The sequence below is a fragment of the Lasioglossum baleicum genome, chromosome 16 (genome assembly GCF_051020765.1).
Source record: "Lasioglossum baleicum chromosome 16, iyLasBale1, whole genome shotgun sequence".
Lineage (NCBI taxonomy): Eukaryota > Metazoa > Arthropoda > Insecta > Hymenoptera > Halictidae > Lasioglossum > Lasioglossum baleicum.
The window spans coordinates 1,834,620-1,848,381 of record NC_134944.1 but is presented as its reverse complement, the minus strand read 5'-3'; the positions used below and the strand labels follow the sequence as shown (position 1 = coordinate 1,848,381).

The following is a 13,762-nucleotide window of genomic DNA, read 5'->3' as shown; positions in this document are numbered from 1 at the left end:
TAATGTAATCCGTTTCACTTTCTCTTTGGACAAACAAAAGATAATGCCGGTTTGTTATGTACATTCTTCAGTAGTTAATGTGTACAAACAAACTGTAACTATCGACTTGCCGTATACAAATATAAGGAAAATGTAAAACATATTCGAAGCAGAGTTTCAGTGAAGCGGAATGAACTTTTCATTTATTTTCTATTAAATTTGGATCGCGTTATTTTATACTATGTTTAGTGAAATTGGTATTTTTATAATTACGAATAGGCGTTGGGTTGTGTATGCATAAGATTATAGTATTATTATTTTAGTTATCAGTTGAAAGCAAGCCAAAATATCATAAATACATGTATCATTTAGTTAGTGTTTTTAATAAGATGTAAGTGGATCGTCAAACTCATTGTCAAAACAAGTGACTATACACATCGATTTATAATACTGAAATAAAAATTTATGAAAAAAGAAACATTGTCTTTCTCGCGCTCTCTGGGGAAAATATTTTTAATTCTTGTGGCTATTTAAGGGGTGGTCTCTTTTAAAAGATCAATCTAGTAATTTGCATTATTCAGAAGTATAAAACTGCGACAGCTGCATGTTAATTGCTAAATAGACTGCGGATGTTTATGCAATTTTCAATTTTTGTAGACGAATTTTAAAAAAGTGGAATAAAATAGATTAGATAGATATTAGATAGATAGTGGAATAGAATAAATTTTTAGATCTGAAATAAATTAAAATCGTACTAAATTCTGTCATATTTGATATCTAGCATTTATTGAAAATTTTCAAAAGCCATAATTGCATAAAGATCCGCAGTCTACTAATAACGCAAATTACACCCCGTAAACATAAAAATAGGACGTTTGAGGGCGACTGCGGCCTTTTATCTAGCGCTTTTGACTATTGAAAAACCCCATCTTTGTTACCCAATTAAATAATTTAAAAAAAATTTTCTATTAAGAGTTTGGATCGCGTTCTTTTATATGTACTACGTTTAATGAAATTGGTATTTGACTAATTAGGAATAGGCGTTGGATTGCGTATATAAGATTATAGTATTATTTTAGTTGTCAGTTGAAAAGAAGCTAAAATATGAATTTTTTGGTTGCAAGGGAGCAGTAGCAATTGTCTGACCGCGTTCCCAGTTTCGCTCGGCATTTGTTGTCTGCAGTCTGGACGGCGCTTTATTGACAAAAGATCGAGTTTCTGGTGTGGTCCGACTGGGTCCGAGTGGCGGTAATCGTGAAGCTCGATTGAAAAGAGGGGGGGTTAGTATCTAAAACATGATCGCCAGGTGTCGCTTCGAGCGCAGCCGTCGCCATCGATGTTATAAAACCGATCAAAGCCGTACGGAGTTTCCAGGAGGGCGGTCGCGTTAAGCTCGGAACCTTTTTTTAGACAGACGGGAATCCTTTCGAATAACATACATATATATTCATATATACGCCTATATATTTCTATATGTGTATGGTTCGGTTCGCGCGAGAGCAAACGTATAGAAAATGACGGGACGTCGTGTGATTTGACAGTGAAGAAACATTTGATGGAAAAAGTGCCTCGGTATCCTGTGGTTGGTATTCGGGAATCTTAAGTATCATCACCCTTGTACCTCTCTCTTTCTCTCTCTGGTTAGTCGCGTCATTTTTTCGAAGCATCAGGTTTCGATAATACGATATAAACTCGTTCAACGAATTGCTAGACTTTAGGTTTGTGAGTATTCATTTATGAAGACAGATTTAAAAGAGAACTATATCGAAGAAAGGCTTGGCAGAGTGTGCATCGCTGAATGTAATAACCCATTTTCTAGCTGGGAAAAAACCGAGACCGGTATAGTCTACATGTATACACGGTGACTCGGGCAATAGCCTACGGAGGAGAAGTCTCCGCTTCGAGGTTTAAAGGGTCGATGTCTATCGGCCACCCGCTATCATACTAAATCCGTTTACATTATTTTTAGCGGTGGTCCCGATCAAAATCATCGATCCAACCCGACTCCGACACCTCTCGTTCGAGTCGGGGAGGACAGTTTTCAAAGGCTTCCCAAATTGATTGGGCTGACACACAAGGAAGGCGTGTTCACACAGTATTTTCCATGCGATTTCTACCTCGGGGATATGCGAGACACGTATATTTCGGTCGGATGACATTTACGTCTGTGTTCTCCGGGCGAGGGAGGGCGCGCGCTTTTTCGCGATATTTATTTCGGTATCGTGTCTTTATGGCCTGTGCCTCTGGGACCCTGTCGAGCATTGTTTCCGAGGATGTGCATTAAACTTGTGGATCTTGGGACAGATTGTTCCGCCGCGGTTCACTACTTTTATCGCGGCGGTTCGCACACTTGAGAGGCGCGCAGTGCTCAAACGGGCACGGCCGAATCGATTTTCCCTGGTTGCACTACTGGCGATACTACATGCATGATTCCTCGAGGCCCTCGCGGTCACCGGAAACCAATTCCCCCAGTTTCTGCCGACGCCACTGTTTCTCGCGATTTTACAACTTGTACAGATCGTAACGTGACCGGCGCCCCGTGGGACAGTTTCGATAAAATACACGGAATTAGTCGAACTAAAACTAGGTCTTTTCGTTAGGCGAAGTAATTGGACTTGTCTCGAAAATCGTCTCGAAAATCAAGACATTTCTTTCGACCCAGACCATTTTTATAGAATACAGACGAATTTAATAATATTCGAACTGTTTTGAATAATAGTATGCAATTTTTACTGATGCCTCAGAGCCACCGTTCGAGTGCAAAGAGTTAAATAAATAACAGTCAAGTTCAGTCCCTCGAAGCAATTGGCATATTACTAGACTGGATTATTTTATGCATTCATGATAAAATTTTGTTTTATGGTAAAGACAGTTTCTCATTCTAGTAATACCAGGATTAACTTCCACGATCCGAAAAACCAAGAAACTATTTAGCTCTTTTCGTTAGACGAAAAATAATTGGATTGAACTCTAACCTCATTTGTTAAATAAATAACAGCCAGGTTCAGGTGCCTCGACGCAATGTATCGATGAATAATGTGTACCGATGAATAATGTGTACTGATGAATAATGTGTAATTAACCGAGACACGAGTTTTGTCCAGCTTTTCGCGATTCCGTCCCACTGTGCGGCGTGTGAGACTGTCTAAAATTAAACCCGCGGTCCAAAGCGGATATCATTCGCAGGATGGAGACGCGTAGACTGCAACGATGACTCCAGTCATCGAATAGAACCAGTGGAAACTGTAGTTGTAATTGATTAGTCGATCGGCATGTGCTTCGTGAAGTCTGCCTCCAACGTGCTCGAGCTAGCTCGTCATTTACCGTTATACCACCCGTATCGCGCGACCAGAAACCTAAAAATAGCGACTACAACAGAACGAAAGTAATTCCCTTCGGTATTTTTAATGCAATGATCAATGTACTGCCAGTTAGAAGAATGTGTCCGTATTTTCCGTGACAGAACAATTCATTTGGGAAGCCAATGTAATTTATTTCGCCGTTATTGGATTTTTAGTCGAATTAACATACGATGAATAATAAATAAGGAATAATGAAAATAGTAAGTTGAACCAGGGTTGACGAGGTTAATAGAGTGGTTAAACGATAGAGTATTTATGTCGCTCGATTTTCTCAGTTTTCGATATGTCGGTCATTCGATTCGAATCTTCGATATCGATCTGCGAAGTTCAAGGAGGCTCTCGCCGTGTGACAGTATGTAGTGCGGTTTCAGTAGCAAGATTTTATACTAAATTCAACTGGAATTAACAGGATTAGTGTTGGAAGTAATGGATTCAGCATTTTTATTATTTCTTCTATTTTCATCGGTGATCTAACTAGTTCGATCTATGAGATTTCAGCGAATATTCGAGGTTTAAGAGCAGTATATCTAAGTTCGATTATATCATCAATACTTGTTGTGAAGTTTAACATGTAAAGTCCCGCGTTTATTTTATAACCATAGTGTGGGTATTCAACTATAGTTAACGGAGTGAATAGACTAGCTAATCGAGTATAATTTTATCGTTCGATTATCGTCGATACTTGAGTGAGTCGATAGAAATCTCGAGTGAAGTTTAACCTCTAAGTCCAGCGTTTACTGTATACTGTATGTAACCATATAACGGAGTGAACAGAGCAGCTAATCGAGTACCATTTTATCTTTCGATTCTGTTCGATATCGATTCGAATCTACAACGACATGGACCAAGCGGCAAAGTGTCGAGGACAAGTGGTGCAGAGTCAGTTAGTAGAATGGGGTTAGTCGCTGGTAGGAGGAGGAAGTTATTCTTTCCGTAGGTTGAAGTTATCGATATTAGAAATTGGACGGAGAGAGAGTCGATTCGGTAATCCTGTAGATTGACCCGTTTTCTGCTGATCGACGAATTCGTCATCTCGTTCGAGCAGATATCCGGATTCTGGCCAGCGGACCGACATTGGTGATCAGTGAGAACGGAAGGAGGAGAGGAAGCAAAAGGGGGTGCGGAACGCGAAACGGTGAAAAGAAGAGGGAAGAAGAGAGGAGGGTGGTAGTGGAGAAGCGATGACGGGCGAGGAAGGAAAATACGGGGGTGGAACCGGCGGTGTAGCCGGTGGTGGCAACACCAACACCAACGTCGCCGACAACGCGAACAATCTCAACGCCAATGTGCACGCGAATGTTAATGCCAACATAAATGTCAGCCAGCAGAATGGAGGACCGGAAAAAGCGCCTGTCGTCGGCGGTACCAACGTGGAGACGCTGCCACGCTCTGGCAGACAGGTAAATTTGTCTTGATTACCGATTCTTCGGCAGCCTGATGTACTCCGTCGAAATCCAATGAATTTTTCTCAATTTATCCTGACTTGGCTTGAACTAGTCTTTTGGAAATTTTAGGGCTATTTTGCCACACTAGCCAAGCGTGAAAGTATTATAATTTTTCTCGGAATTTATTGTAACCAATCGACTAATCTTCTTGAAATTTTAGGACTCGTTAAAGTTTATTTCGACCTACCGCGTCAGGCTGCCCCATTCACATTTCAGAGCGTATTGGATAAATATGTAGGTGATCGTCGAAAAAATCTAGAAAGCAGTCCAACAATCTTAGAGGACACTTTAGAAGGCGTACTATAAAAATTAGCATATTTAAAGAATAGAATACGTCCTCATCACCAGGATCCAGAAAGGCCATTTTTAAAGACCTAAAACCCCGAGATTTTGACTGACGGTGAACGTTGGTCGCGCAACGATGAATAATTCATAAGCCGACGAAATATTCCTCGGCGCGCGGCGTCCAGAATCCGTCCGATTGGAATTACGAAAGCTCTCCGTGTGTCCCGTTGCCGTGTCCGATGGTTTACACGGCGCGCAGTGTATTTATTACACGCGTTAATCACGTGTATCTTGTTTTCCTGCTGTTTTAACGGCACATCGTCGCGGTTTCGCATTACATAACGGCTCGGTACTCTAAGGGAGACGGACAGGCGTCTTCCTTTCGTTTATCCCGCGAAAGAGAGATTATAGAAAAGCCGGGGGTTTTTGATGAAACGCGGTAATTTAATATCCGTGAAAGGGGGAAAGACGACTCGGGGAGACGTGTATCTGGTTTGCTACCTTGTTGCCATAGCAAGAAGCCCGCCGATTTATACGTGATTACTATGCTGCAGGGCTTTTTGTGCATCATGTTTATTACGTGTGCGAGGTACTGTCTTCTGTTTGTTAATAGATCATTATCATCATGATCATCCATCTTTATGCAAAATAAAAATGTTCTGCATCGATTGTGGGCAAAGTTATTCATATAGATCTGCGGTCTATTTATAAACTATTACCCTGGTGGACAATATCGTAAGACACCATGGACATTGTTGCTTCCGTACGCGACGACGAGAATGAAATTGGCGTCTTATGATTTTGTTCAGCAGCGTAAGTGCACTCGCGGCGCATCTAACTGCAGCGACAATCGATGGCTACGATCTACGGTGCAGTAACAGTAACAGGACTCGCGTATGCAGGTCCTAATAGTATATTCGCTCATCCATCCGTGACAATTTCATGCCGCGACTCGTAATTCAAACCGAACCACCATGTAGCATACTCTCCATCCGTGCATAATGCTCTACTTTCGTCGCAGAAGCTGCACTAATGCGAGCCTCGTTTATACACTTCACAGCCAGATAACTGGTCGGGATTACTTTTCACTGATCATCCTCGGATTCTTTTGTTTGCTCGTTTATTAGCATGTTCTAATTAGAAATCGCCTGTGCATAATCTTCGTGTAACGGTTTAATCTCGGTGTAAGTGCACTTTTAGTTGTCAACTAAAATCCTATCTTGAGGAAAATAGATTAACTGATTTATCAGGGTCTTAATGTGCCTGGATCATGTACCCAGTTGGTTTATGTTTTGCTGTGTAAGATTAACGCGCTTACAGCTTGTGTATTAGTCATTAGGATTTTAAGTAATGAAGTCACGCGTCGGTGAAGACAACAAATATTTACCATAAATGAAACACCGGAAATAAATGAGCCTTCCATTTAGAAAAATATTCATTACGCATATTTGCTCGGGAGAAAATGGAGAATATTTCAGCCATTAATCGCAGAGCTAGCATCAGCGTGTTTAGTATGTATGCCTCTTATTGTTCCATTAGTAGATGTTGCATCAACCTTTCGCTTTATGTATTTTTAGTGCCGCGTCACCCACTCTGTTTTCCCATGCTACACTAGCAATATCGACGATAAACTCGACATCGGAATTAATATAGTTATTTTGAACATTCTATTGTGCGAAGGTCGCAAAACGACTCGGAAAAATGAATTATTCATGACGCCGAGAGCTTACGCTAATGCCCACACAAATCGTTGCATGTGTGTTCGACATTTTATGGTTCCCTTGTCTACCTACCAGCCTCCATTCAGACCGATGCAGAACATTTCATACGGTTACCTTGCTATTGAATGATTCTTCTTCTCGCTGAAAGGTCATGGGCAATCTGGAACGCGAGTCCTAGAACTTGCCGAACCATGTGTTAATACATCTGTTCTTTCATTTCTTTTTTATTAATGAATTTCTAATTTTATTAATCGATGTCCAAGTGTTCTCTAAATTTTGTTTGCAATTTTGTTTGATGTTTGAGTGACTCAGTATTTTCTTTTTTCATTGTAATTGTAATCCTATTCCCTACGTAGTGAATTTGTAATTTTACTAATTGATGCCCAAGTGTTTCCTTTTGTTTGTTGATGTCCGAGTGTCTTTTCAAGTTGTACACCATCTCCAATGGACTCAGTATTTTCTTTACTTGCACGAGCCGTGGGATATACATAATATTTATTGGCACTACCACAGGGTAGTAAGATGCACACAGTACTGCATCGACATTCTCATTCGCAGTTTGATAAGTGTACGTTAATATATCCCCGTCGTTCACTCCGGAGTGAATGAGTCAAGGTGTATTTTCAGAAAAAGTTGTTGCTTATGAATTCGCTAAGAAACAGATATGGATTCTTGCCAAATGTTCGTCTCGGTTCTCCGAGTCTGCGGATATTTCAATTGATACTTGAAAATAATGTTAAATTTCCAATACTGCACTTTGTTTTCAAGGCTGTCCCGTCGTCGCGTCGGTTGTTCTTTGACTCTTGTATAAATAAAATCCTGTAGTTTATTGCGCCTGCCGATATTATTAATACGCGTGGCTATAAAAGAAAAAAAGTGGCTACAACAGATTGTTTAAAGTGGAAAGTGTAGGATCGACGGAATGCAAGTAATTTTGTGTATACACTGTTCGTGGTTTGTTTGATGTGCAGCTGTAGCGAATATTCTGAATGCATTATCTTCTATTACTAGCATACTATTTGCGCAATTTAACATAATTTAATATTAATTCGACTGTTTTTCACGGTAGCTCGAACTTTAAAGTTCAACGTTAAAGAAATTGGAATATTTTGTTCGTACCATTCTCCGTACTGCTAAACAGTTCTGCATAGTTGACACTTACTTTGATTACCCTACTGTTTAGCATCTCCGATTTGTCCCAACGTGTGTCATCGTTTATCTGCTCGGCGTGCACACTTTCGGCTCACGTAAGATTACGTCACGACCACATCGGAATGGACCTTGTAAACGGTCTCCTCGTAAATGGGCCTTGATTCGTGCCACGAGACCATGGTTGTCCTCTCATGTCGTTTTCGGAACAGTCCTGCCTGAAGCGTCGTGTCTGAAGAGAAAAGCGAAATTGGAGCAGCTACCTTTTTCGGAAGCAACGAGAACTGCATCAAATTAACATTAAATTAAATTAAGTAGCACTGGGTAGAAATTAAAATAGTGTTTCATACGAACTAAGACTGACTTCGTATACACTCCCGTCCATAAGTCTCACCGGACAGTTATCCAAATTTTCATTATTATTCTTATATGTTCGAATTCTTTAAATTTAAGTGCGGTAATTGTTTTCCAATTTCAATCTCTTGTTTCCAACATTTATTCAAATAGTATATGTGTGTATATTTAATTTTTCATTCAAATCAAAATCAAACAGTAAAATCATGCTGGAAGATTGTATTCTGTAATTACCATTTTGTTGAATAATTCTTTTGCATTCAAATATGATCGTATAATATGTATTGGGTTCGAGAGAAAGTTTCTTCGTATTTTAATGCAGAAATGAATCAAATTTTTTCCATTGTTTAAACGAAGTTTTTTTCAATCAAGTATGTGTCGATTTGATCGACCGCCTCTTGCCATTTTTGGCAACTCTGTGATTTCTGGGCGAAAAACTGCGACACGTGATTTTCACAGGCCTCTTTTGAAGTCAACTCCACACCATTAAGGAGCTTGTATTCTTTAATTACAATTTTTGTCGAAGACAAGTAAGTGTCCGGTGATTTACGGAGTGTACATTGAACTGAAATAATTAATTTTCGAATGCATTTCGGAAGTGCATCCCGCTGCACAATTGTTCCCGGAACGTTCGAACAGCTTCAAGTCCTCTGCGAGACGCGACCTGATAAATTGCAGCAGTTAATTGCCACCCAATTGCACCGGTTGACGTTGAAAACGAACTCGAGTCTTAATATGCATCTGAACGGATGCGACATGACATTGTCGTCGCTCCCTTCGTCGAGTGATTGAAAACGTGTGCGAATGAATGTTACACTTGCCCCGCTCGTTATCGAATTTCATGCCGCTTGACATTCAATTTTGCTCCGCCGAAGGATAAAGAGCGTAATGGCCCTGCAGCTATTAACCACGGGGAATGTAGGTCATTGATGTTTTATTTCATGCGTCATGTAATTATGTCCCGGTGCTTCTGATAGATCCCGGCGCCGCGAAAGCTGTAACAGAGAGTTCCTTTCGCGTAGGTGCGTGGTTACATCAAATGATTTCGTAACTTTTTATTCGTCAGCGTCGCCGATCGATTCCTACGTTCCCCTTTCGATTACAAAACCATTGTTGTTCCACGCTTTAACCGGGATTCGAGCTGCCCACAAATCCATGCGATCCTCCTTTCGACGATTCGTGACGTAGTTTCTACCATTCAATTTCGTAACGGGCAATAAACAAATTGTTCTTCACCTTGACGTCGATCAAATAATGCACGGACGTACAATTTTTTACGAATGACCTCATTCGCGCATTGTCTCCTAATACGTGAAGCGATGCACACGAACGCGCGAGGATGAGTCGGAGGGCCGCATCTGATTGCTTACAATGCGACACTATGCCGACCATAAGCCCACACTCGTCGCGAGTACATACGTTTTTTCTGTTACCTCCCATCCGGTTCTTAAAACTGATTAGGAAACATGCAGCGTAATTGGTGCGATCATTCTGAAAGCGGCAGGGTTCACATTTGACGAACTTTTCTCTGAAATTGAGGTTCCGTGAAGTTTATTGTGTTCCCTCGTGTAAAAGATTTAATCTGCCTTGTAATTAGAGAAATTCTCTATACAAAAGATCATGGGAGCAATACTGGTGGCCTGAATGTTCTGATTCATTTTCTGCTGGATCGCATTCGTCACGATTATTTTTCAAGTGTAAACTTGAAAATGCAGGTTCCGAGTTGTAAACGCGGCACTTATTTCTTACAATTCCCCACATGCGCAATGATCACTCCGCGGCGTGTTAATGACGCATGATCATTGCATTCCGATGCATAAAAGCGGCGTATGCGCGCCGCGCAATGCTCGACAATATTCCGTACGTGTCTCCGTAATCTTGACACACATCTCCATTAACTATAGAGCAAGGCAATGTGTTCTTCTAACGTTATATTTCTCCCTAAATTCGCCGTGGCGTACATGTTCTTCCGGCGAATCTGTTTTCCGTTCTCCGATTGTCCCGAGATAATCAACCTGTCCGGTAGAACGCGTTTCCCATGGCGGCCAGGAAGTCAACGATGCGAAGGGGACGACGTCCCTGAACTGTGTAAACCCGCAGAGTTCTCTGCGAAGGACTCTGGCCATCTTGAAGTAGCTTCGGAATAAATCATTTCTCACATCCATTTAGCGAACGGCGGTTTAGGAGGGTAAATATTCTTGCGGTTTGAAGAGGCTATCTTTATGGCGCCCCAGCTGCCTGAACCTGTTATAAGGGTGCAATTTATCTGACTTCTTCATCCCTGATGGTGGTTCGCACCCTACTACTTCCGCGCGGGCTTAAGATCAAGGTCCTGGAGCACTCGAAACGGATCGTAATTGCGTGCAATCCTTCGGGACGTCCTCCTGGAAGAGTCGGATAGTTATCTCGTTGATCTAGCCATTTTTCAACATGAAAATACCTAAAGTTCTAAACGCAAACTCAACTGAGAATTAATTCTATCGATCTTGATAATTAGACAGCGGATTTTACGCATTTATGACAAAAATGATGACAATGGAGACATTAGAAGAATTTTAAAATACTGTTATGTCGTTTTCGACCTATTGAACATATTAGAAAAGAGAATCAATTTCTATGTCCCTCCAGTTTGGTGCAATTCAGGTAGAAAGTTCTCATATTATATAAAGATCCACTGTCTATTAATCGGTTAGGTTAAGTCTCCACAACACAACTTGTACACCTTCTAAGTAGCTTTGTGCCTCGCTCGTAATCCCGCTCACTGTCTATTAATAATGAATATTGGTTGGTTCACATAATTATAGGTCAAACGTGTTATATTGTTGTAAGGAACTAGATAAATAGTTAGCCATTAATAAATTGGCATAGCGTGCCGCTGTCGCATGACATCGCCAGACTTCGTGCTTCTCTAACGAACAGTCGAGAAACATGCGTTGGAGTATGAAGTTCTTCCTGGCCCGCAATATTAGCCTAATGCGTCTCCATGCTTTTAAACATCGATTAAATAGCAAATTCAATTGAACAAAACCCAGAAAAGGTAGCTAAAACTTCGGATAAATCAGTTTCCTTGCACTTAGTCCGAAACAGGCGTGCAACGGAGGGGTTGGAGCTAGCGTTTAGGGTGGCGGCACTTCCGGGAGTGGCGCTCCCATTGGCAAACACAAGGACCCGTACCCTAACATCTTTACGTACGGGACCCCATGAGTCACCGGACCATGACGAGCCATCCGTGAGGTCGCGAACGAAAGGCGCAAACCGCAAAACGACTCGCAAAGAGGTCTGCAAGAGGATACGCGGATGCGGGTGTGTTTCGCTCGTTAAATTAGTCGGGGCCGTTCGTTTATCCAGCGGGGTATGCCTAATCGGATTCACGGAGTGGCATGAACGCGGCTTTTTCGTTTTCTGTTTGCCGATTCCCAGCCGCGCGGAACTGGGTTGCGAAACCGCATAAAGAGACGCGTGAACGCAGGCGCGCACGCGATGGTCCACATGCGAACTTATTGCGAACCTCCTTTCGAGGGGTGCGAAGCTGGACTGAAAATAAATGCTCTCGCCTCGACGAATTATCGCGATCCTGTGCCTGGCCGGGAGGACACGTTAAGCTCCGTTTGCACCGAACGCGTTGCACACGCGTGCGTCCACATTCTCCCAAAGCACAGTGGAGGTAGTTGGCCGCAAATCCGGAATAATCATCGGTCATGAAATTTTTGCTGTAGTAGTTAGGTCTGTAGAATCAAAAATTGATTATTGAAATTGATTTTGATGCTTAATATGTCTCGATATTAACAATATTTTAAAATTCTAATCTTTTCACTGTTTAAAATTACACCTACTCGTTTTTGTCGTAAATGCATAAAATCCACCGTCCAGTTATTAACAATTGAGCATGATCGATCATTGAATCTTGTAAAATTTTATTCGGGATTCAAAAATGGCGCGAGAGCAGCTCCTACGAGTGGCTCACTTCTGCCAGCCCTCGAGACTAAATTAAATGACGCTGGGGTGTCATGAACCCTAGTTTAGCGGCGGCAGGGTCGGCAGAAAGGGTGACAGTCGGGTTACCGGGTCGGACAAACGCGACAGAAAAAGAAGAAACGAAAGGAGGAAGTATTGAGTGGCGAGAAAAAAAAAGACCGGCGGATCCCCTTAACCGGTCGCTGCACCACTTTTTGATCATGCGGTTTAGGGTTGTGTGCGGCGAATGATCACGAACAGTGTCACGCACCATCGGAGCCGGCTCTATTAAACGGCTACTTGAAGAAGACAGCGTATCGGGGCCGGCACGATTTAATAATTAAATTAGTCCATGCTCATGACACATCGCAGCTGATTGTTCGACACGAACACGCTAGCCACCTACGGAGCCTTTAATCGCCCAAGTATTTCGTCGCTGAGAGTAAAAATACAAATTGGACAGGCATTTCCTCGAACTCTTCGTGATAGACGTGAGATTATTAAGCCTTTGCGAATGTTCTTCAATTGTCCGAATATTTTTCAGCAAAGAGAAAAGTCAGTTGACACAGTGCTAATAAAAGAAGTGTTCGATTCACCTAATTGCAAGAAGGCGTCGTCTGGAAGGAAAGTATGAGTAAAAGTATGAGAAAGTTAACTATTCTGAACTTGTTTCGAACAAACGCCGTACCGAAGGAGAAATTGTTCCGCAGACTTTTTCCATTCGTGCCAGAAGCACATATTCAAAAGACACTACTTATTTCTACTTACAATTACGGTGGAGTGGAGTGGAGTAAGCGCGTAAACTGGGCAAGTGCGTTAATTGGTTATTTTTATTATAATATCAACGAAATTTTTCTAGCTTGTATTTATTAATGTGGTATAAGTTAATATGAACTATTCGACATAGATTTCGCCCAAGAATAAAGGTGTTCTCCTCGCTTAAATCAATCAATGCCAAACAGTCGGAAACAGAAACATGAAAATCGTTACAAGATTTTCGTCGCGAAATGGCAAAGATTACTGGAGCAGCGGTTTTTCCGCGAGACAATGGCAGTCAGCGGCGCGTTTCATCTGACAATAGCTCGCCTCGCGAGTGACATTTAATTAAATAGAATGTCGAAGTGCATTTGTTTATCGTGCAAAGCGTAGTTTTTCGCCGGTGCGGTTAATGGTGCAGAAATGACGACAACAGTAGATATCGTTCCAGAGCTGGGTGATTGATCGTGGTAACCGTGGCTTTCAGTATCTTCATTGAACGTTTACCGCCAATTTGTCAATGGCAGGCATCGCCGCCTATTTGTCAATGGCAGGTTGAATGCAGCCGGTTCGGAGATAAAAGACTGCCACGGAGAAAACAAAGAGAAAACGGTTTGATAGAATCCATCATAGTCGCTCCAGTTCTTCGTTTCGCGTTTCACAGAGCAAACGCTCGAAAAATTATACTCCCGGCATCGTTGTAGATTTGCTCGCATTAGTCTGTTCAATAACCTCGATTGATTGGCGTAGGTAAGGC

General features: G+C 41.8%; 1 protein-coding gene across 23 annotated transcripts in view; it reads left to right on the top strand.

The window, feature by feature from the left end:
• Positions 1-1,313: 1,313 nt before the first annotated feature.
• The window catches only part of LOC143216793 (uncharacterized), a 94,220-nt gene continuing 81,771 nt past the window's right edge, over positions 1,314-13,762 (top strand). For 20 of the 23 annotated variants that reach the window (XR_013010632.1, XR_013010631.1, XR_013010630.1 and 17 more), the window contains exons 1-2: positions 1,314-1,561; positions 4,387-4,741. Coding sequence is in view for 7 of the 23 variants with exons in the window: in XM_076440200.1 (XP_076296315.1) it covers positions 4,523-4,741 (219 nt within the window). In the remaining 16 variants the exon portion in view is untranslated. The remainder of the gene's footprint in view (positions 1,562-4,386; positions 4,742-13,762) is intronic. The other 3 variants (XR_013010635.1, XR_013010634.1, XM_076440197.1) reach the window with 1 other exon arrangement.